Source organism: Coregonus clupeaformis, unplaced genomic scaffold, assembly GCF_020615455.1.
Source record: "Coregonus clupeaformis isolate EN_2021a unplaced genomic scaffold, ASM2061545v1 scaf0058, whole genome shotgun sequence".
Lineage (NCBI taxonomy): Eukaryota > Metazoa > Chordata > Actinopteri > Salmoniformes > Salmonidae > Coregonus > Coregonus clupeaformis.
In genome coordinates this window covers 122501-149364 of record NW_025533513.1, presented here as the reverse complement: position 1 = coordinate 149364, position 26864 = coordinate 122501, and the positions used below count along the sequence as shown (strand labels likewise).

Genomic DNA, 26864 nt, shown 5'->3' with positions numbered 1-26864 from the left:
TCGATCACCACATTCTTTTGGAGAGACTGGAAACCCAAATTGGTCTACAGGGACAAGTTCTGGCCTGGTTTAGATCCTACCTGTCGGAAAGATATCAGTTTGTCTCTGTGAATGGTCTGTCCTCCGACAAATCAACTGTACATTTCGGTGTTCCTCAAGGTTCCGTTTTAGGACCACTATTGTTTTCACTATATATTTTACCTCTTGGGGATGTTATTCGAAAACATAATGTTAACTTTCACTGCTATGCGGATGACACACAGCTGTACATTTCAATGAAACATGGTGAAGCCCCAAAATTGCCCTCGCTAGAAGCCTGTGTTTCAGACATAAGGAAGTGGATGGCTGAAAACTTTTTACTTTTAAACTCGGACAAAACAGAGATGCTTGTTCTAGGTCCCAAGAAACAAAGAGATCTTCTGTTAAATCTGACAATTCATCTAGATGGTTGTAAAGTCGTCTCAAATAAAACTGTGAAGGACCTCGGTGTTACTCTTGACCCTGATCTCTCTTTTGACGAACATATCAAGACTGTTTCAAGGACAGCTTTTTTCCATCTACGTAACATTGCAAAAATCAGAAATTTTCTGTCCAAAAATGATGCAGAAAAATTAATCCATGCATTTGTTACTTCTAGGTTAGACTACTGCAATGCTCTATTTTCCGGCTACCCGGATAAAGCACTAAATAAACTTCAGTTAGTGCTAAATACGGCTGCTAGAATCCTGACTAGAACCAAGAAATTTGATCATATTACTCCAGTGCTAGCTTCCCTACACTGGCTTCCTGTTAAGGCAAGGGCTGATTTCAAGGTTTTACTGTTAACCTATAAAGCGTTACATGGGCTTGCTCCTACCTATCTTTCCGAGTTGGTCCTGCCGTACATACCAATACGTACGCTACGGTCACAAGACGCAGGCCTCCTAATTGTCCCTAGAATTTCTAAGCAAACAGCGGGAGGCAGGGCTTTCTCCTATAGATCTCCATTTTTATGGAACAGTCTGCCTACCCATGTGAGAGACGCAGACTCGGTCTCAACCTTTAAGTCTTTACTGAAGACTTATCTCTTCAGTAGGTCATATGATTGAGTGTAGTCTGGCCCAGGAGTGTGAAGGTGAACGGAAAGGCTGGAGCAACGAACAGCCCTTGCTGTCTCTGCCGGGCCGGTTCCCCTCTCCACTGGGGTTCTCTGCCTCTAACCCTGTTGCAGGGGCTGAGTCACTGGCTTGCTGGTGCTCTTTCATGCCGTCCCCTGGGAGGGGTGCGTCACTTGAGTGGGTTGAGTTACTGACGTGATCTTCCTGTCTGGGTTGGCGCCCCCCTTGGTTTGTGCTGTGGTGGAGACCTCTGTGGGCTATACTCGGCCTTGTCTCAGGATTGTAAGTTGGTGGTTGGGGATATCCCTCTAGTGGTGCGGGGGCTGTGCTTTGGCGGAGTGGGTGGGGTTATATCCTTCCTGTTTGGCCCTGTCCGGGGTTTCTTCGGATGGGGCCACAGTGTCTCCGGACCGCTCCTGTCTCAGCCTCCAGTATTTATGCTGCAGTAGTTTATGTGTCGGGGGCTGGGGTTAGTTGGTTATACCTGGAGTACTTCTCCTGTCTTATCCAGTGTCCTGTGTGAATTTAAGTATGCTCTCTCTAATTCTCTCGTTCTCTCTTTCTCTCTGAGAACCTGAGCCCTAGGACCATACGTCAGGACTACCGGGCATGATGACACCTTGCTGTCCCCAGTCCGCCTGGCCTTGCTGCTATTCCAGTTTCAACTGTTCTGCCTGCGGCTACGAAACCCCTACCTGTCCCAGACCTGCTGTTTTCAACTCTTTAATGATCGGCTATGAAAAGCCAACTGAGAGACCTGAGCCCTAGGACCATACGTCGGGACTACCGGCCGTGGTGACTCCTTGCTGTCCCCAGTCCGCCTGGCCTTGCTGCTATTCCAGTTTCAACTGTTCTGCCTGCGGTTATGGAACCCCTACCTGTCCCAGACCTGCTGTTTTCAACTCTTAATGATCGGCTATGAAAAGCCAACTGAGATTTATTCCTGATTATTATTTGACCATGCTTGTCACTTATGAACATTTTTGAACATCTTGGCATGGTTCTGTTATAATCTCCACCCGGCACAGCCAGAAGAGGACTGGCCACCCCTCATAGCCTGGTTCCTCTCTAGGTTTCTTCCTAGGCTTTCGCCTTTCTAGGGAGTTTTTCCTAGCCACCGTGCTTCTACACCTGCATTACTAGCTGTTTGGGGTTTTAGGCTGGGTTTCTGTACAGCACTTCGAGATATTAGCTGATGTAAGAAGGGCTATATAAAATAAAATTGATTGATTGATTGATTGCTTCATCTTTCAATGGATACTGATTCTTCCAAAGAGGTCTGGCTCCTGGTCGAAGTTCAACTTTCACCGGTTGGGCTGATTTCACAAGTCCAATATCGGTACTGTGTTGAGACCACAAACATTCTGGAACTTGTTGCAACATCTCCTCTTTCATAGGGTCTGAATCCATCTTCGCACTGCAAATAGATTCATGTGTCATCCGTACAGCTTGTGGCTGTCCTTGTCCTTGAGCCGAAATCATGATTTTGAGAAATCGCTGATCTTCACTCCTCCAAATCGCCAAATACTCTTTCATCGGTACGAAAACAGCTTTCTCTGCTTCTGTCATCATTTCTCCTATATGCTTATGCTCATAGCCTTCAGAAACCAACAAGGTCACATGTGGCACACTCTTTTCAATCTCAAATTCTTTATCCAGATAATCGTCTGTGTTTATCTTCATAGCTGCTCCTTGTGGTCCTAAAATTATGCAACATGAGCTGAGTTGAACTTTCTTTGGTTGATGACTCAACCATTCCTCTGAGTTCGATTGGGCAGCATTCTTGAAATACTTGAGCGTACAATGAAATTGATATTCCGGAAGCCTCGCATCTGGCATATCTGCCACAATGAATTTCTCCTATATCTTAGCCTGCTTCAAAAAATCTTCACTGAGATTTCCAATCCAGAATACTGAAGAAGAATCCATCTCTGTCGTCATCAACAATTGGTAAACCTTTTCCTTTGGCACTTCTACCAGACAGCCGTCTGGTGTAAATTTTATTGTACAGTTCAATTTACACAATGCATCTCTTCCCAACAATGCGATAGGTGTATGTTCCGATACCAGTATGGGTATTGTAATTTTCTGATTTTCATAGCAGAGCTCAATTGGTTCCGTAAGAGGAATCAGCTGTTTCACTCCCTCAAATCCGATTGTCCTAATTAGTTGATTGGACATCGGGAGATGTGTAGCATCTTCAGGCCGAACACAGGTGAAAGCAGCTCCGCTATCCGCCATCACCTCCAATGGTCGTTTGTTTACTTTCACCTCAATTGTTGGATCTTTTTCCGGTCCTGATGCTACCAGCTGACACCCCCCTTTCGGATCTTCTGGGAACCTCTAGAATCCTTGCTCCGGGCCCCTATAAGGGTTCACCGGTCCTCCAGATGATCTTGACTGGCCCCTGTATCTTCCTCTGAAATTTCCTCTGGTGTTTCCTCCTGGCCCATTACACTCACGGGCAAAGTGACCAACCTGTCCACAATTATAACACACTTCTGAAGATTGCTGGAAGTATGGCTTTAATCTTCCTCCCCTTCCTCTTCCTAAGCCTTCTCGTCCTCTTCCTCTCCAATTCTGTGTCTGTCCAGAAACTGGCTGTGGATATGAAACAACTGGTCCCGCTATTGGTGGCTGGTACAATTGCGGTTGGAACTGGTTCGGTTGAAGCTGTGGCAGTGATTGTTGATTTGGTGCACACTGATTCTGCATAACCAAAGCTTGTTTCTTCTCCTTCTTATTCTCCACCAGTTGTATTTGATTGAGTTTTCTGAGAGTTTCTTGGTCCTGTTCTTTCTGGTTGTGTTCCTTTTTCCGGTACAGATCCACTTGATGGGCTATATAATCTGTATAGACACCTTTTGTCATGCTTCCAAGTCCAACCACCTCTGCCAGTTTGCTCCTTACTGATGAGGGCAATCCCATCTGTAGTTTAGCTCTCAAAATTGACTGCTCTATTTGACTCACATCTGGATCATTTTCGGTAATATTTCTCCACACTTGATGAACTCTTGAAACATAGGCTCTCGGATTTTCTTGTTGTCCTAGTGGGTCAATCAGAATGTTGTCAGGATGCATGCATGATGTATGTATGCACGCATGACTGTAAGTCGCTTTGGATAAAAGCGTCTGCTAAATGGCATATTTTATTATTTTTATTATTATATGCACATTTGTTGGAAACGTATCTTTCAGTGCTCTCCACAGCCGATTTCTGCTTGCAGCTAACAATTCAGGATCATTCACCGCAGTCCCCACATATCGATGAAGTCCAGCTCTCTGAAAAATGTCTTCCATACCTGGAATCCCAAGGAGATTAGCCAAAAGTCTCTTAATGTCTCCTATGGCAGACTGTGTTCCCACCGTAATTTCTTCCAACTTTGAAATCCAAGGATATGCTCCATCTTGAAGAGTAGGCAGCTTCTCAAGTATATCTGACATATCAGTATTCTGCAAAGGCTTATACTCCAGGTTCTGTCCTTGAATTATCACTGGCATCATCTTCTTACTTGTGTTCCCTTTTCTTGGCCTCAATATGTATTTACTCTGACATTTTTGGGATTCTTTTTTCAGCAGTTTTTCCTTCTGTATATTCAGCTTCTTGAGTTGTTCTTCCAATTATTTTACTTCTAAATTATTCGCCTTATCCAAGCATGATATGCATCGGTCTATATCTCTTTCTATTTCTTCTGTGCTAGTCATTGTAGAATAAAATCCTCTTGAACATGAAGCACCTTTAATCTCCAAATCTTTATCGCTGTCTTCATCTTGACTTTCATCAGAGCTCGGATCTCTTGTATCTTTCTCCTTCCAACTTCCAACACCCCTTCTTTCCGCTCTGGCCAACCTCTGTCTGATCACAGGGTCATATCCACCCATGATCTCTTCTGAATCACTCTGATCATCATCATCATCATCATCTTCAAGTTCCATCCTCCTGAACCTCACTCCACCCTTAGTTTCCAGACATCTCGTTTTCTTCTTACTTTTGGAGTTTGGATTCATCTTTATGGTCGTTTCTGCTTGTCCTCTCTCTATTATTCGTTCATCTTCATCTCTGATGCAATAATCACCCTCCTGAATGAACACTGGAAGCTGAGGATAGACGTCCTTAAACTCTACTTCTTCCTCGTAAGGTGGGGTCTTTTTGCTGAATCCGTATGTGAGAAAGGTCTATTGACTTCTGCCATTAGTTTTTCTGTTACCTTTGCCTCTTTTGCCATTTTCTCTATACCTCTGTCTCTTTTATCTTTTGTATCTTTTATCCGTTTTTGTCCCTTATTTTCAAACAACTTAAGAACACCCAGCTCTCTTTGTCTCTTTTCTTTACTATGTTCCCCTTTTTTCCCCTTCTTTTGATCTGCCTTATAAGTCGACACAAGCACTTTCATTATCTTGATGACGTCTGGGTTAAGAGTCCCTTCCACTGGCCATGGTTGTTCAATGTCAGGCCAACGTTTATTCCATTTTCCAGATAACCTTGCAATACCATTAACTAGAGGATTACTGTTTTGTACTACATCAGCAGGAGTAATTACTTTCGTAGTTTTGATGTCCTTTTTCCCCATTGTAACAACTCTTTTATATTCCTTTATTGTGAATTATTTTATTATTATTATTATTTTAAACCAATTAATTTGTAAACCAAAAAATACTTTAGACTATGTAGCTTATGTTTCCCTCCTTTATTTTTTTTAAATTAATTAAATAATCAATCAATCAATCAATCAATCAATCAACCAATTAATTAATTAATCAATTAATTAATCCATCAATTTATCTACTTATTTTTTTATTTTTTATTTTATTTTACCAAATTATTGATTAGTGGCAATCTTACCACATCAGATCAGGAAAAGTAAAGGAAACTAGTCAACTTCAGAGCAATCCAAAAAAGAAAGACCTGTTATCCAGCAACAGTACAGCACTCACAAACCAATTGCTTAATAATCACCCAATTACCTTAATTTTACAGAATAATGTCAGTGCTGGATTTCCAACACAACTCTAATCAAACCAACCCATGCACAAAAAACTCCAATGTGCAATTCTTAATTACATCAATTGATCAGTCTGTTGCCAAGTCCCTGTCAAATTGTCACAACATTAAATACGCTAGGCACACACAATATCCTGTATGGGAAAGTAAGTTTGTGAACAGAACAGTACTGGCCTTGATTGGACCGGATCCGGGGAAGCACACGCTGTCATGTGACGCACTGGTCAGCACCTCCTCTCTCTCTCTCTGTCTCCTCCTTCTCGTCTCTCACATGACAGGAGAACAAAGGAAACAGACAACAATTTAGTATTTTATGCATACCTATGTTCACATTCGCGCTAAGAAATAAGCAAACAGCTTAACTCAGGAATATTATAAATAGCGCAATAACATTTTATTTTATTTATTTATTTAATTATTTTTATTTTTAATCCGTCAACATATCTCTAATTTATAAATTCAATAGATCTCAATCAAATAGTTTCATAGTTAAGCAACAGCCACTTATCAAACAGAATACTTTATCAATGTGTATTTAAAGTCTCCCCCTTTTCACATCCCTGCAGCACTAAGTCTGCGTGTCACAGCAGCTCAGTGCAGGCAGGGGAGTGGCATATTTGCTCTGCGTAACTCTAAACTCATAAAATCCCATGCATGCGCAGCTCATTCACCAGTGCGATTTCAAAGCGAGAGGAGCTCTCCCAAGCAGCTCTCTTCAAGCTAAACAACAGAAAGCAGACAGACCAGCTGTCCCTCCGTTATTTCCAACACAGACAAACAGTAACACTTAACAAAACTCACAAACCAACACAGAACATAGAACACAAATCCTACTTCGAAGTTTCTTATCTTCACTTATTAATCTGCAGATTTATAGTTATTTTCTTATCCATTACAAATAATCGTCCTCCCAGGGGCTCATAGTTTTTTAACAATTTGTAAACGTTCTCTCTAATGGAGACTCATATAAGGTTTTAACCGTGACGTCCTCCCAGGGGCTCATATATAGTTAACAAATATTAAACGTTCTCTTCTATAGAATCAAAGGTCCTCCCGGTGGCTCATATATAGTTAACAAGTATTAACGTTCTCTCTAATGGAGACTCATAAGGTTTTAACCTTAACTAACATATTTCCTTACAAAAAAACTAAAACCCCTGTTGTCATAGCCTTAGTCGACACACAGCAGAGACCTCCCCTTTTACACACACACACGCATAGGCTGTCTTCCTCTCACACACACACAATTCAAGAGGAATGCATCCGTTCATACAATACACTAAGCATGCTACCGTCGCTCCTTATTTCTCATTGTTCCTTCCTAAATTTCTGCTACCTCGAGTTGCAGATATTCAATGAGAGGTTACCTCGAACATATACCTCATCAACAAAAATATGTCGAGAGGTAACGTGCAATGGAATGTATCTTCCACAAACTCCAGTTCCCAGAACTGACATTAAAAATCTTACCTAGTGAGTTTTCAGGATTTTCGGCCCATCCTAATGATCGCCTCGTTTGAGGGCTTCCTTAAATCAGCGACGTCCTAATAGTATACTTTTTCCTTATTTCCTGGCCTTATTCCTTCATGCTATTCCTGGACACTCCTTTTAATTTTATTCAAGCCAAATATCCGTGTGCCCAGTGTTAACAATTCCTATAGACACTCCCCCCTGTTTGCGTTGTTCCCAACGCAAACAAATTAAAAAATTTAGAACGCATTCTCATCACACAGCAAATAACAGCAAAGCGCACACGCAAGTCCTAAAACGGTACATCCCCTCAACGCACACACACACACACAAGCACACGAACCGACCAGCGCCCAAAGTCTATATCTGCCGGCCTCTTGAGCTGGAGTCACTTCGTAGCCCATGAATGGAACGCTGAAGAGACGCAACACGTCCCAAAGATCCTCGTCGCCATTCTGTGGTGTCAAGACAACGATGCTGATATGCTGTGATGACAAGAAATCCGCGGACACTGTCCTTGATTATAATGGTTTATTACATCAAAGATTACAGTAAAAGAAGAACAATATTTACATGGCTCAAAGAGAAGGAATATAATATCTATTGTATACAGGAAACTCATTCAACAATTCGAGATGAAGTAGCGTGGAAAAAAGAATGGGGGGGGGGGGGGGGGGGAATATACTTCTCCCATGGGCAAAGAAATTCAAAAGGGGTGATGATATTAATTAATAGTAATTTCGATCCGAATGTGCAAATTGTCAAAATAGATACGCAAGGTAGATGGATTATGTTGGTGCTGTCATCTTCAGGACAGGAATACCGGCTTACTTAACGGAGGAATAAACACACATGTTCATCGTTGGTGTTTCAACCAGAACGCGGGAAAATGCCCTTTCTTTATTTTCGCACATGCGCAGTTGTACATTTCTCATAGGGCATAACTGTACCAGTGTAAGAACACAATTTATAACATATTAGTCTATATGTTAACACCCCCACTTGCTCTTATACTGTACAAGTCGTATTCAACCTAACTATCAACACATGTTTAGCTGTTATCCAGTGTTGCTCTTTTGGTTCTGATAGGTATTGTGACAGCTTGCTGACAATCCAACTGATATCCGGTCTTGTACATGTCATAACATATATCAAGCTGCCTATCACTTCACGATACCTTTTTGAATCAATAGGTTCACCATCACCATCAAAGTTTGTTTTTTTGTTCACATGGTGTTGACCTTGTTTTACAGTCTGACATACCAAACCTTTCCAGTATCTTGGTTATGTACCTTGTTTGGCTCATCTTTATTTTCCCTTCACTTTGTGTAAAATCAATGCCTAGGAAATGTCCAAGCCTCCCAAGATCTTTCATCTTAAATTTTTCACTTAACATTTCTTTTACACTTGTGAGTGAGTCACTATCACTAGCAGCGATAATTAGATCATCGACCCAAATTATCAAAATGATCCTTTCTGTTGCAGTTTGTTTGTTGTAAACACAGTGATCAGCTGGGTTCTGTGTAAAACCATTTTCACAAAGGTGATCATGCAACATTTTGTTCCAGTTCCTTCCTGACTGTTTCAGGCCGTACAGTGACTTGTTCAGTTTGCAGACTAGTTGCTCACCTGTATCTGACCTGACTTCAAAACCCTCTGGTTGCTCCATGTACACTTCACAGTCAATAGGAGCATGTAGATATGCTGTTTTGACATCCATCTGATGTAACTCTAAGTCATACTGAGCTGCTAGCTGCATCAAACAACGTACTGATGTCATATTTGCAGTTGGAGAAAAAGTCTCCTTATAGTCTATTCCTGCCACTTGACTATATCCCTTTGCAACATATCTTGCCTTGTATGTCTCAGTCTCATCTGAATTGTTTTTGACCGCATAGACCCACCTGCCCCCACTGCATTTTTACCCTCTGGCAGTGTGGTCAATGTGAATGTATCATTTTCCTAAGGGAATCCATCTCCTCCTTCATAGCAGTAGCCCAAATCTCTGATTTTGGTGAAATCATTGCTTCTTTGAAGGTTTGTGGTGCATTGCACATTACTCTGTAGCAGTAGTCAACACTAGGTGGTATCTGGTCATCACACTTCACTTTACACTCATAGTCTTTTAAGTACTGGGGGCTTCTTCCTCTCTCTGTCTGGATAGCGTGGACTCTGACTATCTGAAGTCTCGATTTGCACATCTTGTGTCTCTTCGAATTTTGATCTGCCATCTTGGCTTTTGGCATGGGGGATTGAAATCTCTCCCCATGAAGATCATCACTCATTTCCAAATCTGTCTCGAGTTTGGCGTTCGACTACACCTTTTGCTAACGAACTTGACTAATCTGTTTTTAAGAACTTTTCCAGTGTCTGGGTAGTAGACTAGGTATGCTGGACTATTTTTATCATACCCGACAAAAATACCCTTTTCACATCTTGAGTCCAACTTTTTCTTGTTCTGTCTGTATGCATAGCAAACAGATCCAAATTCTTTCATCTTTGAAAGATCAGGCTTTCTCCCAGTAAACATGTAGTGTGGAGTCTGTCCTACACGCTTATTGTAACACCTATTGCGAATTACTGCAGCAGTCATTACAGCATATGTCCACAATTTCTTTGGTAGGTTGCTCTCAAGTAGCATGCATCTTGCCATTTCAAACAGTGTTCTCCAATTTCTCTCAGCGGTCCCATTTTGATGGGGTGAGTAAGGGGCTGAAGTTTCATGTCTTATGGCATTCTTACTGAGCAGTGACTGGAACTCTTTGGCTGTGTACTCTGTGCCATTATCTGACCTGACACACTTTATTTTTCCATAAGGGGCCACATCAGCAATAAACTTCTCAGTAGCTTTTACAGTATCACTTTTTGCTTTTAGGAAATACACAAAAACTGCCCCTGAATAATCATCCGTAAATGCTAGAGTATATCTGAACCCATCTTTCGCCTCTAGCTCAATAGGGCCAGCCAAATCAGTGTGCACAAGCTCAAGAGCTGCTTTTGCCTTTTCATCAGGCTCTCTGTTTCTGCTCTGAACAAATTTTCCCTGTGTGCAGATTTCACAGTTGAGGGTAGATTTGTCAATCTTACCTGTGATTTTCATTCCCTCTGTCACATTTTATAACTTTGACACATCCTCAAAATTACAGTGGCCAAGAATTTTGTGCCATGTGTGAATATCATAGCACCCATGACATCCATCATCATTTTCATCACTTACAGTGTTAAGATAGTAAAGTCTATCGTACTCTCGATGTCAAAAGTGGTACCGTTCTTGTGGATGAGCTTGTTACACCCTGTCGAAAGTTGACTGAAGCTCTGTTGCCGCTGTTACAGAGAAAATGTCCTGTGGAAACGACGGCACGTACAGCGCCATCAGCAGCGTTTTTTCACCCGACGACCCGTGTTGTCTCTCAGGTAAACCTCCGCTGCACCTCTCTCTCCGCGACACCATTCGTTCTTTGTTCTGTCAGCCAGCTCCACGGAATGTTTTTCCGGTTTGAAAGTCGCCAAACTCCTTAAACTTCCCGATGTCCGTGACTATATGTGACGTTGTCCCGTACAACCATCAGCCCTTTATGTTTCAGTCCACGAACCTGACAGTCACTTATTTTGAATGCAAATGTGTGGCCTTCAGCATCTGTTGCTTGTTTCACATTGTCTCTTCTTTTTTCGGTCTGCAATTTGCGTCAGTATGAGTGGAGCGCTTGCAAAAAAACTACACCACTGTCTCTCCGTTCTCTGTGCTCTCCAGTAACACTACATTCCCGGGCCTTGGCCCTTTCTGGCCACAGTTGAAGCAGGTTATCTCGGTCCCTTTATCTCTTCCTCTTGGCCAGCTAACTTTAATGTTACTTGCCTTCATCACGTTGTCGTCAGTGGAAATGGCGCTAAACTTCTCAGTGCTTTCATAGCTCCTCAACTTCGGTTTTGAACTCGCCATGTTGTCGGCTCGTCACTCTGCGTTATGTGGATGGCAAACGGCTTAAATGATTCGGGCAAACCTTTCAGAATCATTGCAATCAACAGCCCGTCACTTAAAGTCTCTTCAGCATTCCTCAGTGCTGTAATAGTCGTCTCAGCACGAATGATATAATCCGTAACACTTTCGTCACTGGCTTTCTGAAGAGAAGTTAGCTCAGTGTAGAGGCTAATCACACGTGGCTCCCTTACCTGCATAATGTTCCCTCAATATCTTCAACGCTTTTCTCCCATCATCTGCTGCTTCTCTCATTATCAGGGAAAGACTTTTATCATCCAAAACCTGTATCAATTCGGCGTAGGCTTCTTCATTTTCTCTCCGTCTTCTTCATCTTCATCCACGCTCAATATGGTGGCCTTTAGCCCTAGCAAAACGCAAGTGTCCCAAAACTTCGTCTCCCATAACTCGTAGTTTTTTTCATCTCCGTCGAAACATAATCTATTCCATCGGCTTCCATGTTCCCTCCTGGGCCCATAACCTGTTGGTGCTGTCATCTTCAGGACAGGAATACCGCGCTACTTAACGGAGGAATAAACACACATGTTCATCGTTGGTGTTTCAACCAGAACGCGGGAAAATGCCCTTTCTTTATTTTCGCACATGCGCAGTTGTACATTTCTCATAGGGCATAACTGTACCAGTGTAAGAACACAATTTATAACATATTAGTCTATATGTTAACAGATTATTTTAAATATGTTATTGGACCATAAACAGATATGGCTCATTAACCTTTACGGACCAAATAATGATGATCCACAATTCTTTGACAATATATATAATAAATTATCAAGCCTGCAAGCAATTCAATACACTATTGTTATGGTGGGGGATTATAATACTGTTTTAAATAGCTCAATGGACCGTAAAGGAAATCACACCACAAACAATCACCCACATGCTCTTAAGGAAATTGTGAATGTCATGGATACATTAGAATTAGTAGATATATGGAGGCTTAAATATACTGATCTAATGAGACATCCATGGCGGAGACTCAATCAAGCTTGTCGTCTTGACTTCTTTCTTATCTCATTCTCGTTGGCACCAAAAGTAAAAAAAGTGTTGATAGGGGACAGAATGCGGTCGGACCATCATATAATAGGCATATACATTACTCCACGTGGGAGAGGATATTGGAAATGTAATCAAAGCCTATTGGATGATAATTTATTTATAATTAGAACAAAGGAATTTATAACTGACTTTTTCCAACATAACATAGGTACAGCGAATCCCCTTATTGTATGGGACACCTTTAAATGTGCCTTTAGAGGCCATGCAATTCAGTACTTGTCACGATCGTCTAATGAGGGAGACCAAAGCGCAGCGCGTTGAGCGAACATGACTTTATTAAATTAAAGTACTCACTACAAAAACAACAAACAATGACGAATCGTGAAGTCCTCAGTTACAATGACTGACAAGGAACAAAAACCCACAACACTAAGGTGAACACTGACAGTTTAAATATGGCTCCCAATCAGAGATAACGAGCCGACAGCTGACACTCGTTACCACTGATTGGGAGTCACACGACCAAACAAGGAAACACAACCAAAAGAACACACCCTGGCTCAAAATACACAGTCCCGGAGCCAGAGCGTGACAGTACTCATCTCGAAAACAAAAGCAATTTAGGTCAAAATAGTTTATACTAAGAAAGGAAATAGAAAGTCTAACAGAACAGATAGTTGGCAATAAAAACTGTAACATAGAGGCTCAGAATAAATTAGAGGAAAAACAAAAAGAAATTGAGAAACTTGTTCAAGAAAGATCAAGTGTAATATATTATAAAAATAAAGCAAACTGGATGGAATATGGGGAAAAATGCACACAATTCTTTTTTAATCTTCAACATAGGAATGCTACCAAAAATAACTTAATGAAACTGGTTACAATTGACGGAGTCACCCATAATTCACCAAATGATATTTTGAAGGAAGAAACAAAGTACTTTAAGCATATGTTTTCTTTTCAGTCGCCTCCATCTCCTCTAACTGAAGCTAATTGTAGAGATTTTTTTCTATTGATAATGTCAAATGAACAGCCACACAGAAAGACTCATTTGAAGGTGAAATTACAGAGGAGGAACTTCAGGATGCAATTAAAGACTTTAAGTCTGGGAAAACTCCAGGGTTGGATGGCATACCAGTCGAGGTATACCAAACTTTTTTGATATACTAAGAGGATCGTTATTAGTATGTTTTAACCACTCCTATGTAAATGGTAGATTATTCTGACACTCAAGAAGAAGGTCTGATCTCATTATTACTGAAACAGGATACAAGTGGAAAATATAAAGATCCAGTCCATTTACAAAATTGGAGGCCCCTTACACTTCAGTGTTGTGATGCAAAAATCCTAGCAAAATGTATAGCGCATAGAATTAAAAAGGTATTGTCGGATATTATTCATTCTAATCAGACAGGTTTTTTACATGGAAGATACAGTGGGGAGAACAAGTATTTGATACACTGCCGATTTTGCAGGTTTTCCTACTTACAAAGCATGTAGAGGTCTGTAATTTTTATCACAGGTACACTTCAACTGTGAGAGACAGAATCTAAAACAAAAATCCAGAAAATCACATTTGTATGATTTTTAAGTAATTAATTTGCATTTTATTGCATGACATAAGTATTTGATCACCTACCAACCAGTAAGAATTCCGGCTCTCACAGACCTGTTAGTTTTTCTTTAAGAAGCCCTCCTGTTCTCCACTCATTACCTGTATTAACTGCACCTGTTTGAACTCGTTACTTGTATAAAAGACACCTGTCCACACACTCCAACAGACTCCAACCTCTCCACAATGGCCAAGACCAGAGAGCTGTGTAAGGACATCAGGAATAAAATTGTAGACCTGCACAAGGCTGGGATGGGCTACAGGACAATAGGCAAGCAGCTTGGTGAGAAGGCAACAACTGTTTGCATTATTAGAAAATGGAAGAACTTCAAGATGACGGTCAATCACCCCTCGGTCTGGGGCTCCATGCAAGATCTCACCACGTGGGGCATCAATGATCATGAGGAAGGTGAGGATCAGCCCAGAACTACACGGCAGGACCTGGTCAATGACCTGAAGAGAGCTGGGACCACAGTCTCAAAGAAAACCATTAGTAACACACTACGCCGTCATGGGATTAAAATCCTGCAGCGCACGCAAGGTCCCCCTGCTCAAGCCAGCGCATGTCCAGGCCCATCTGAAGTTTGCCAATGACCATCTGGATGATCCAGAGGAGGAATGGGAGAAGGTCATGTGATCTGATGAGACAAAAAAAGAGCTTTTTGGTCTAAACTCCACTCGCCTGTTTGGAGGAAGAAGAAGGATGAGTACAACCCCAAGAACACCATCCCAACCGTGAAGCATGGAGGTGGAAACATCATTCTTTGGGGATGCTTTTCTGCAAAGGGGACAGGACGACTGCACCGTATTGAGGGGGAGGATGGATGGGGGCCATGTATCGCAAGATACCCTTCCCCTCAGTAAGAGCATTGAAGATGGGTCGTGGCTGGGTCTTCCATCATGACAACGACCCAAACACACAGCCAGGGCAACTAGGGAGTGGCTCCGTAGAAGCATCTCAAGGTCCTGGAGTGGCCTGCCAGTCTCCAGACCTGAACCCAATAGAAAATCTTTGGAGGGAGCTGAAGTCCATATTGCCCAGCGACAGCCCCCGAAACCTGAAGGATCTGGAGAAGGTCTGTATGGAGGATTGGGCCAAAATCCCTGCTGCAGTGTGGGCAAACCTGGTCAAGACCTACAGGAAACGTACGATCTCTGTAATTGCAAACGAAGGTTTCTGTACCAAATATTAAGTTCTGCTTTTCTGACGTATCAAATACTTATGTCATGCAATAAAATGCAAATTAATTACTTAAAAATCATACATTGTGGTTTTCAGGATTCTCTTTTGAGATTCCACCTCTCACAGTTGAAGTGTACCTATGATAAAAATTACAGACCTCTACATGCTTTGTAAGTAGGAAAACCTGCAAAATCGGCAGTGTATCAAATACTTGTTCTCCCCACTGTACATTGGAGATAATATAAGGCAAGTATTGGAAACAATAGAACACTATGGAAAATATGGGAAACCAGGCCTGCTATTCATAGCAGACTTCGAAAAGGCATTTGATAAAATTCGACTGGGGTTTATATATAAATGCCTGGAGCATTTCAATTTTGGAGAATCTCTTATAAAATGGGTCAGAATCATGTATAGTAACCCTAGGTGTAAAATAGTAAATAATGGCTATTTCTCAGAAAGTTTTAAACTGTCAAGAGGAGTGAAACAAGGTTGTCCACTATCGGCATATCTATTTATTGTGGCCATCGAGATGTTAGCTATTAAAATCAGATCCAATTATAATATCAGAGGATTAGAATTACAGGGCTTAAAAACAAAGGTGTCATTGTACGCTGATGATTCATGTTTTCTTTTAAATCCACAACTAGAATCCCTCCACAGCCTCATAGAGGATATAGATACATTTTCTAACCTCTCTGGATTACAACTAAATTATGACAAATGTACTATATTACGTAGTGGATCACTAAAAAATACAATTTTACCAATAAAATGGTCTGATGGTGATGTGGATATACTCGGAATACATATCCCAAAGGAAATAAATGATCTCACTTCAATACATTTTAATAGAAAGTTAGCAAAAATAGATAAGATCTTACTACCATGGAAAGGAAAACACCTGTCAATTTGTGGAAAATCACCCTGATTAACTCTTTAGTATTATCCCAGTTTACCATTTGTATGGTCTTGCCTACGCCTAGCAACAGTTTTTAAATTATATGAGAAAAAAATATTCAATTTTATTTGGAACGGCAAGCCAGACAAAATTAAAAGGGCATATTTTTATAATGAATATGAATTCGGAGGACAGAAATTATTAAATATTAAAGCATTAGACCTATCACTAAAAGCATCAGTCATACAAAAGTTATACTTAAACCCGAACTGGTTCTCAAGCAAATTACTAAGATTGTCTCACCCAATGTTCAAGAAAGGCCTTTTTCACTTTATTCATATTACAACAACTCATTTGCAGTTATTTGAAAAGGAAATAATCTCCCAAATATCACTATTTCTAAAACAAGCCATAGAAAGTTGGTTGCAATTTCAATTTAATCCTCCAGAAAACGATAGAACAAATAATTGCACAAATATTGTGGTTAAATTCAATATACTAATTGACAAAAAACCATAATTTTTTTGACAGAATGTTTAAAAATGTATAATCTTCGTAAATGATATCATCGGTAGGACTGGTGGAGTTATGTCGCACATGCAGCTAACAAAAACATATGGAAATGTCTGCTCTACCCAAAATTAAAACCAAATAATTGCAGCCTTACGCTTAAAAGTGGAAGAGGAAAGTGGAAGGGGGAGAAAGTAAGGAACTTGTCTGTCGGCCTTGCATTAAAGAACATAGTTGGTTAAGGAAAACTGTGATAAATAAAAAAGTATTCAGTTTCACTTAAGGACCAAAGGATTGACAGTCATTCCCATATAGATTGCAAAATAGTTGGGAAGAGATCTTTGACGTACCGATCCCATGGCATAGTGTTTATGAACTGACACGCAAAACGACACCGGATTCAAAAATTAGATTCTTTCAATTAAAATTATTATATATAATTCTTGCTACCAATAGAATGTTATTTATATGGGGGATACAATCTTCCCAGCTCTGCAGATTTTGCTGTGAAGAGACAGAATCATTAGATCATTTGTTTTGGTTCTGTCCATTTGTAGCTTGTTTTTGGACACAGGTCCAGGAATGGCTAAAGGATTGCAATATTTACCTTGAGCTAACCTTGCAGATAGCATTACTGGGTGATCTGAAAAGTCATAGTCAATCAATCAATAATATAATAATACTTTTAGCAAAACAAATTATTTTTAATTCACAATATGTAGAAGCAATGAGAATAGAAAGGTTCAGAACTTTTGTAAACATCACAGTACGGTTGAAATATATATGGCAAATAGAAATCCTATATGGATGGTGTTAAGAGATAGATGGGAGGTATTGAATAGAGTTGAAGGAGGGGACTAATAACAAATAACAACAAATAATAACAAAGATAGCTAATAATGTAAGCATACTGTGTTCATAATAAGTATATAGTTTGTATGTTGGGAGCTTTTGGGAAAGAGCACAGTTCGAAAGATATGGCATATAGAAGCAAACCGGATGGACATCATGAAAATGATCGGAGAGGTTGAGAGTAGAAGAAGTTCAGGAGCAAAAAATATATATATAATATAATTATTGTAAAATTAACTCTGTCCATAAGGTGTAGATAGTAAGTATAGATCGGAAGTAGAGGCCTGGGCATTGTTGTTCACTAATTTACTCCAAGTAGGGAAAGGATAGCGGGTTTGAAAAGTAATAAAGGGGAGTATATATATAAAAAACATGGGGGATTGGAAGTGATGCAGACAATTACATTGATAGAAGATACAATCTATCTGCAATATTAAGCTGATCCATCCCCCAAAAAAAAAAAAAAAAAAAAGACATTAAAAAAATATAAAAAGAATAAATACAAATTGACAACAAAATAAATAAATAATAATAATAAAATGTCACGATCGTCTGAAGAAGGGACCAATACGCAGCGCGTGGAGTAGAATATAATGACTTTATTTAATAAAAGCAACCACGAAAAACAACAAAAGACTATAGTAGAAGTCCAACAGACAAAATACTGAACCTGGAACAAAAACCCACAAACAAACAGTGAAACACAACAGTATAGAATATGGCTCCCAATCAGAGATAACGAGCCGACAGCTGACACTATGTTACCTCCGATTGGGAGTCAATGACCAAACCTAGAAACAAACAACCTAGACTAACCAACATAGAAATACACCCAAGTCCCAACAAACAACATACACTCTAGCTCACATACACAAGTCCTAGAGCCAGAGTGTCACAGTACTTTCCCCTAAGGTGCGAACTCCGGGCGCCCAGCCCACTGTCTAGGGAGGGTCTGGGGGGCGTCTGTCTATGGTGGCGGCTCAGGCACTGGTCGTGGTCCCCACCCCCACCATAGTCACTACCCGCTTGTGTAACCTCCTCCACATGACCACCCCCAACTAAACCCCACAGGATTAAGGGGCAGCCCTGGACTAAGAGGCATCACCGGACTCAGGGGCAGCACCGACTCAGGGGCAGCACCGGGCTAAGGGCACACCGGGCTGGGGCAGCACCGGACTAAGGGGGCAGCACCGGGCTAAGGGGCAGCACCGGACCAAGGGGGGCAGCACCGGACTAAGGGCAGCACCGGACTAAGGGCAGCACCGGGGCTAAGGGGCAGCACCGGCTGGGAGCAGCACCGGCTAAGGGGCAGTACCGGACTAAGGCAGCTCCGGACTGAATGGCGGATCCTGGCTGGCTGGCTCTGGCGGATCCTGGCTGGCTGGCGATCCGGGGCTGGGACGGCTCTGGCGGATCCGGGCTGGCTGGCTCTGGCGATCCTGGCTGGCTGGGCGGATCCGGCTGGACGGCTCTGGCGGATCCGCCTGGACGGCTCTGCGGATCCTGGCTGAACGGCTCTGGCGGATCCTGGCTGAACGGCTCTGGCGGATCCTGGCTGGACGGCTCTGGCGGATCCTGGCTGGACGGCTCTGGCGGATCCTGGCTGGACGGCTCAGGCGATCCTGGCTGGACGGCTCTGGCGGATCCTGGCTGGACGCTGGCGGATCCTGGCTGGACGGCTCTGGCAGATCCTGGCTGAACGGCTCTGGCGGATCCTGGCTGAACGGCTCGGCGGATCCTGGCTGCACGGGCTCTGGCGGATCCGGCTGCTCATGGCTGGCTGACGGATCTGGCTGCTCATGGCTGGCTGACGGATCTGGCTGCTCATGGCTGGCTGACGGATCTGGCTGCTCCTGCTGGCTGACGGATCTGGCTGCTCATGGCTGGCTGACGGATCTGGCTGCTCATGGCTGGCTGACGGTGCAGGCTGAGCAGCTGGCGGTGGAGGCGGACCCCAGCCTCGGAGAGTGGTCACCCTCCCGCAGGACCGGTTCCCATCTGCAGGAGCTGCTCTTGCTGGACCCGAACCTGGGCTTCCAGTCTTGTACGGCTGCGCTGCTCCTGCTGATTCCATCGCTGGTGTATGATTCTGTCTGGCGGAAGGCTCTAGCGGCTCCTGTCTGGCGGAGGCTCTAGCGTCCGGTCTGGCGTAGCACACCGTGGCCTGTGCTTGAGTAGACACCGGTCCGTACCGGGAACACACACACTGGCCTCAACCGAGGATCAGGAACGGGCCGGACCGGACTGGCAACACACATCAGTCCTTCACGCCGTGCCACAAACACTTCCCTCCCTCTACTCGCCAATGGCTCCCGTACTCCGTTAGCCTTTTCTCCTTTTCTCCCTGTGGCAGCCTCCTGCTGCCCAGCCGCCTGCCATGTGCCCCCAAAAAAATTTCTTGGGGTTGCCTCTGTCCTTCCGACGAAAAACCTGCTCCCCGATGCTCCTCTCTCGCCAGGGCCTTGATCTTCCCCCAAGGTCCCTTGCCCCGAGCATGTCCTCCCAGGACCACGATTTGCCCACCTGGGCCATCGCCAGCCTCTCGATCTCCTTACCCGGCGCCTCCACCCATGTCCAGTCTCTTTGCTCCTGGACACGCTGCTTGGTCCTTTGATGGTGGGTTTTTCTGTCACGATCGTCTGAAGAATCGGACCAATACGCAGCGCGTGGAGTGAACATAATGACTTTATTTAATAAAAGCAACCACGGAAAAACAACAAAAGACGATAGTGAAGTCCAACAGACAAAATACTGAACCTGGAACAAAAACCCACAAACAAACAGTGAAACACAACAGTATAAATATGGCTCCCAATCAGAGATAACGAGCCGACAGCTGACACTCGTTACCTCCGATTGGGAGTCAATGACCAAACCTAGAAACAAACAACCTAGACTAACCAACATAGAAATACACCCAAGTCCCAACAAAACAACATACACTCTAGCTCACATACACAAGTCCTAGAGCCAGAGTGTCACAAAAAAAAATTACAGTATCAATTTACAGACTCCTGCAGAAATCTGGAGAACAACTAACCCAATCTCTAATATGTTATTCTCTACGTCCTTTGTTCATAACATGGTATTTATATCCTATGTAACATAATATGGCGTGATTTTAATAGACCAATCCCTGGCCTCTACATAGCAGACTCTCCTCTGTTTTAGGGGGCCCCTATAGTAATGTTTTCCAGATGTTTCCGCAAGCAGAGCCAAGTTCCTCTAACACACCATTTGCAAACATCAGCAAAATCATAGACTTTCAGATACTACAACTGTAACTCAGTAAAATCGTTTAAATTGTTGCATGTTACGTTTATATTTTTTATATAATAGGATCTCTGCTGTTGTGACTGGTTATATTTTCCAGGACCTGAAAGTTCATATAAAAGTTATTTGAAGATTTTAAAACAATACCAGTCATAATTCCACAATACCAGTACTCCATAAGAGTGTACAAAATGTGATATTACATATATATTTCTTAATTTCAGCCCTGTATTACAAGTTCCCATATGCACCTCACAATCAAATATTGATGTGATCATCTAGCATTATATTAACTATTTTGATGTGCAGGTTACTGACCGTTAGATCTGTGAATGAGACATACATGAGACACTTGTATGTCAAAAACCAAAGTTCTTTCAATCCCAAAACCACATACAGACAGTGTTAATTGCTCTTTAATATATTTTCTCAGTATTAAAAAGGGGGTTGCAGGATAAAAGCAACACAGAACAAAACACAAGGACAGGCCCGGCCACCACATAGGCCTACACGCTAGAGTCCATAGTTGTTAGTCATGGAGCATTCGTAACTTCAGCGTTGACATCATGGGATTCCGATGCGGTAGTCGTGGCCTCAGCGGTCTTGTTGTAGCAGGCCATGTCTGGAGGGCAGAGAAAGCTTAATCAGTAACGTCATCATACTGGAAACCATTGGTACTCACTCACACGTCGTTCGGCTCTTCATCCCAAGTAGGGTCGTTCCGTTCGGCTCTTCCCGAGCAGAGTCACACTCATCCGGTCTCCTCTCCCCAGATGCAGCAGTGGTAGTGGTGTGGCTGAGCACAGCCTGTGGCACCTGTCCTCTCCCGTTGCTTGCTTGAATCTCCTGAACACTGTCTGAGAGCTGCCTTTGTACATGGGCAGTTCATTAACCCCAATACTCCTCAAGTGTGGGGGTCGTGGCTCAGGTCCCTAACTAACACACTCATTCCCTCATTCACTCAACAAGAAGAGCACTCAAAAGGTGTTAACCAATTCAAAGGAAGTCAATCAAATAAGTAAATAAGAAATCAACCAAAACACAACACACAATAGGAATAAATAAATATTAAAGCACTTAGAAATAAATCCATTCTAATTAAAGCGCACATGAGCGAAAAGGTCTAACTAGAGCCATAGGCATACGTACACTACATACACTATCTACGTAAAGTAACATGTCTATTTTATCTGCCATTAATTACATGACTGTATACTGTATCTATTGTTTCTCCCTCTTTGAATCCACCATAGAGGTTAAAACCAGTTCACTCCCTCACATCTGGCCCAGTCCAGGGTGTTTCAGGCCGTGAAACTGTTCAACTGCTATACTGGTAGCTGTGGGAGGGAAACTAAGATTTACATAGACAGGGCTGGGTGGTTCAGTTTGTCCCAAAATAGAGCAGCACTGTCACCAGATGTTCACTCTGTCCCCATGGGGTTGGAGGTAGAGAAGACTTGGGGGAATATAATGGAAAAGTTTAGACCACACATTGTTGAAAACCATTACTAAAACATCTAATTTAATGAAATCATAGGAATTAAACATGATAAATATGTACAGTATGTAATGGAAAGTAACTATTTAGCAGTGTGAGTTCTGAGAGCAGATCTTAGAGGTTTATTATCAAATATCACTAATTATCATCACTGGTATTGATGCTACAGTATAACAGGATCATTCAGTTGTAGAAATTATTGCAGAGTATTTGTGGATCAGATGCCCTTTAAATTCTGTTACAAAACATGAGAGTAGCTATATGCTACAATGCTGAAATAATGGAAGAAGCTGATTGATCTAAATTAGTATGAAATGTGCTGCCTATTCATGAGATAGTGATCACTGGAATCATGATTAAATCAACCCATCTACCTCCCAGCTCACCATCGCCCCCTGGAGGGAGTAGCAGCTCAGCAGGCAGGCCAGTGTGGCCGAGCCCCCGGAGAGCTGCTCAGAGGATGGGGTGGGCAGAGACACTGTGGGCCTGACAGAGGAACCAGCTGGAGGAGAGAAGAGAGAGGAGAGAGGACAGTCAGCTACAACTACTCTATAGTGGAATATTTTAGGAGAGGAGAGGAGAGGAGAGGAGAGGAGAGAGGAGAGAGAGGAGAGGAGAGGGGAGAGGAGAGGAGAGGAGAGGAGAGGAGAGGGTCAGCTACCACTACTACTACTATTACTACTACTACTACTACTACTACTACTACTACTACTACTACTACTACTCTATAACATTAGGAGAGTAGAGGGGAGAAAAGACTGTGTTATCAGTGAACAAAACAATTTCAGATCAACAACACACACAGGATAAACAACTAGCTACAGTACAGAGATCAAACAAGAACAATGAAACACTGTTCTAAAATAATGGATACAGTATCATTTAATATAAAAGCTCGGTTGAGCAACTCTTGTCATGTATTTCGCCAGGGTAGATTTTCCCCTGTGCTTATTCATTTGTTGCATTCCTGCGCTATTAGTATGTACGACTGAATAAACTCTGTATTCAGTGATTTTACCTCCTGCGCCTGACTCAATCACACCTCATCACAAAATGTTAGAATACTTATGGTTTTATACCAAATAAACTTGGCGGTATGTGAACAATTCTCTCACTTCGGTGACTCTGCCCTCTACCAATCTACCAATCTGTCCACAGAAATCTCTAAATAGATATAGCCTAAAGGTCTTTCCTCCGGAGAAGATGATAACATCTCATAACGCTGTTCAATAGCATGATTACATTTAGTTTTATGAGAGAAAGACAAAAAATGACTTACTTTTCAGCACCAGTTTTGTTCCGCTTCCAAAAGTCCACCACAGTGATTCATTCTGGTGAAGTCTCCATACAAAACCTCCTTCACACAAGAGTGAGCACCTTCATGCACAAAACACTCTCAGTACCACCCTGACAGTACTGAAGTACAAGTATAATACAATAGGGAATGATAGTACTGAAGTACTAGTATAATACAATAGGGACTGATAGTACTGAAGTACTAGTATAATACAATATGGACTGACAGTAGTGAAGTACTAGAATAATACAATAGGGACTGATAGTACTGAAGTACTAGTATAATACAATAGGGGCTGATAGTACTGAATTACTAGTATAATACAATAGGGACAGATAGTATTGAAGTACTAGTGTAATACAAAAGGGATTGATAGTACTGGGTTATGAGTATAATACAATAGGGACTGATAGTACTGGGTTATGAGTATAATACAATAGGGACTCATAGTCCTGGGTTATGACTATAATCCACTGAAGAATGCAGATAATTCAGTTTTTATCTTCATTTACAATATAAGGTATTTATTGTTTATTTTTATTTTAGTTATTCAAAACATGATACAATTGTCTGAAAAATCTGTATCATAGTTAACATTTAAGAATGTGGGTCCTTACCAGGAATATTATTTAAATGTTAAACTTTGCATTGACAGCACATGCTTCAGTGCTCTGGGAGTGTTTATATCCCTGTGAGTTTAACACTTCATGACTGAGAGCTGTCCTTCATGACAACAGAACCCACAACAACCATGACTTTTATCACCATCTTCATCTGGATATTTGCCTTCTACATCAAGGGTAAAAAAAAGGAATTATGTGTTTGTATAATGAAAAGTAAACAATTTGAGTGAACTGAAAGATTGTTAAGAATGTTTTATTAATTCCTGGTGATGTATAATTATTAGTGTTTCTATGTTTCAGAATCCAGAGGACAGTACACTGTGACTCAGACTCCTGCAGTGAAAGCTGTTCTCCCAGAACAGACAGTCTCTCTGAACTGTAAAACCAGCAGTAATGTGCATGGAGATTGTTACATTGGTCAGTCAGGGGGCCATCAGTGTCTAACCTGGTACCAACAGAAACCTGGAGAAAAACCCAAACTCATTATGCTCCCAGGGAACAAACTCCATTCTGGGACTCCTAGATTCAGTGGCAGTGGATCTGGGAGTGACTTCACTCTGACCATCAGTGGAGTCCAGGCTGAAGATGCAGGAGATTACTACTGTCAGAGTTTACACTATCCCAATAGTGTCTGGGTGTTCACACAGTGATACAGAGCCGTACAAAAACCTCCCTAAGTCAGACTGCACAGTGACTGTACTGCTACAGCTGGGACCTACTGCAGGTGCTGAGGGGGAAGAGACAGTGATATGGAACACTGGTTAGTGAAGTCAACTTTGAATATGTTTGGAAAGCATCATTCAGATCCCATGTTTCCCATTGTCACGATCGTCAAAAGGAGCGGACCAAGGCGCAGCGTGATATGAGTACATACTTTATTATAATTCAACACAAACACAAAATCAACAAAACGATACGTGAAGTCCTCGGTAACATACACAAACCTACACGGAACAAGATCCCACAAAAGACAATTGCACAATAGGCTGCCTAAGTATCGTTCCCAATCAGAGACAACAAGCAACAGCTGATTCACGTTGCCTCTGATTTAGAACCACCCCGGCCAACATAGAAACACATAAACTAGATCGTGAACATAGAACACAACACATAGACACTACACACCCTGGCTCAACATAAAAGAGTCCCTAGAGCCAGGGCGTGACACCCATCATCATCATCATCATCATCATGTACCTCATTATATTTGATATGATGTGAAAGTTCACCTAAAAAAGTTAGATATTTTGAAACATATTTTTATGTATTTATTTTACCTTTATTTTCCCAGGTTAGTCTCATTGAGATTAAATATCTATTTTATAAGAGAGGCCTGGCCAAAATAGCAGCACACACAGCTTTACACACAATTTACAACATAAAACACAAAGCACTACAGTTTAAAACCATACATTTACACATTGAGAAGGCAATAATTATTTGGGGAGATGTGCTGCATCTAGGGGTGAAAACATTGACTGCCCCCCACTTAATTGTCCACCATAGTTTTTTTACCCTAGTAGTCAGTCAGAGAGACGAGCTCCTGCAATTTCATGTCCCTTTGAAGCTCCTTCCAAGTGGAAGGGCCAGAGAACTGGAACACTTTTTTTACCCAGCTCTGTACAGCCTTAGACATAGTCAACAAGATACAGTCATGTGTAGACGATAGTTGACATTTGTCTGCTGGACAATGTAGGTACACAGGTCAAATGGGAGCTATTACCAGTCCACATGTGAAGCCAAACAAAATATGTTATGACCTCAACATTACTTAAAAGTTACAATCTCTTCAGCCCCCCCAAAAAGTCCTCATATGGACCTCACAACCAAATATCTGATTTAAATGGAAGTATTACTCTATAGCAAAATATTAACTTTTTGTCATGAGTAGGTTACTGACTGCTAGACCTGTGAATGAGACCTGATGCTGGACTCAACCATGAGTCACATGTATACTATTCACATACACTAAAGTATAATACTAATTTTATCTGTCATTAATTACATTATGGCATATCTGTTATGTCTCCCTTCCTGCATCCACCATAGAGGTTAAAACCAGACAGTCCCTAATATCTGGCCCAGTCCAGGGTATTTCAGACAGTGAAACTGTTCAACTGCTAGACTGGTAGCTGTGGGAGTGAAACTGAGATTTGCATAGACAGGGCTGGGTGGTTCTGCTTGTCCCAAAATAGAGCAGCACTGTCACCAAATGTTCACTCTGATCCCAGGGGGTTGGAGGTAGAGAAGATCTGGGGAAATATAATGGAGAAGTTTAGACTACACATTGTTGAAAACCGTTGCTAAAAGATCTAATTTAATAAAATCACATTAAGAATTAAACATTGTAAATAGACATACGTTATGGAAAGTAACTGTTTAGCAGTGTGAGTTCTGAGAGCAGATGTTAGAGGATTATTATCAAATATCACTCATTATCATCACTGGTATTGATGCTACAGTATAACAGGATCATTCAGTTGTAGAAAGTTGATGAAGTATTTGTGGATCAGATGCCCTTTAAATTCTGTTACAAAACATGAGAGTAGC

General features: G+C 41.8%; 1 long non-coding RNA gene and 2 gene segments (V, D, J or C); 1 reads left to right on the top strand and 2 right to left on the bottom strand.

Moving 5' to 3' along the window:
- LOC121547988 overlaps positions 1-11509 on the bottom strand; it is a 34763-nt gene extending 23254 nt beyond the window's left edge. The window contains 1 exon segment of the C gene segment in view: positions 11422-11509. Within this exon segment, the coding sequence occupies positions 11422-11509 (88 nt within the window).
- A 9785-nt stretch (positions 11510-21294) lies between these two features.
- LOC121555397 lies at positions 21295-23759 on the bottom strand. Its single transcript, XR_005997900.2, has 2 exons — positions 23674-23759; positions 21295-22896 (listed from the first exon to the last, which is right to left on the bottom strand). It is a non-coding gene; the product is annotated as an uncharacterized LOC121555397 (long non-coding RNA).
- A 659-nt stretch (positions 23760-24418) lies between these two features.
- On the top strand, positions 24419-24964 carry LOC121555386. The segment is given in 2 exon segments: positions 24419-24491; positions 24615-24964. Coding segments are annotated over 2 exon segments (423 nt in total).
- Positions 24965-26864: the final 1900 nt, after the last annotated feature.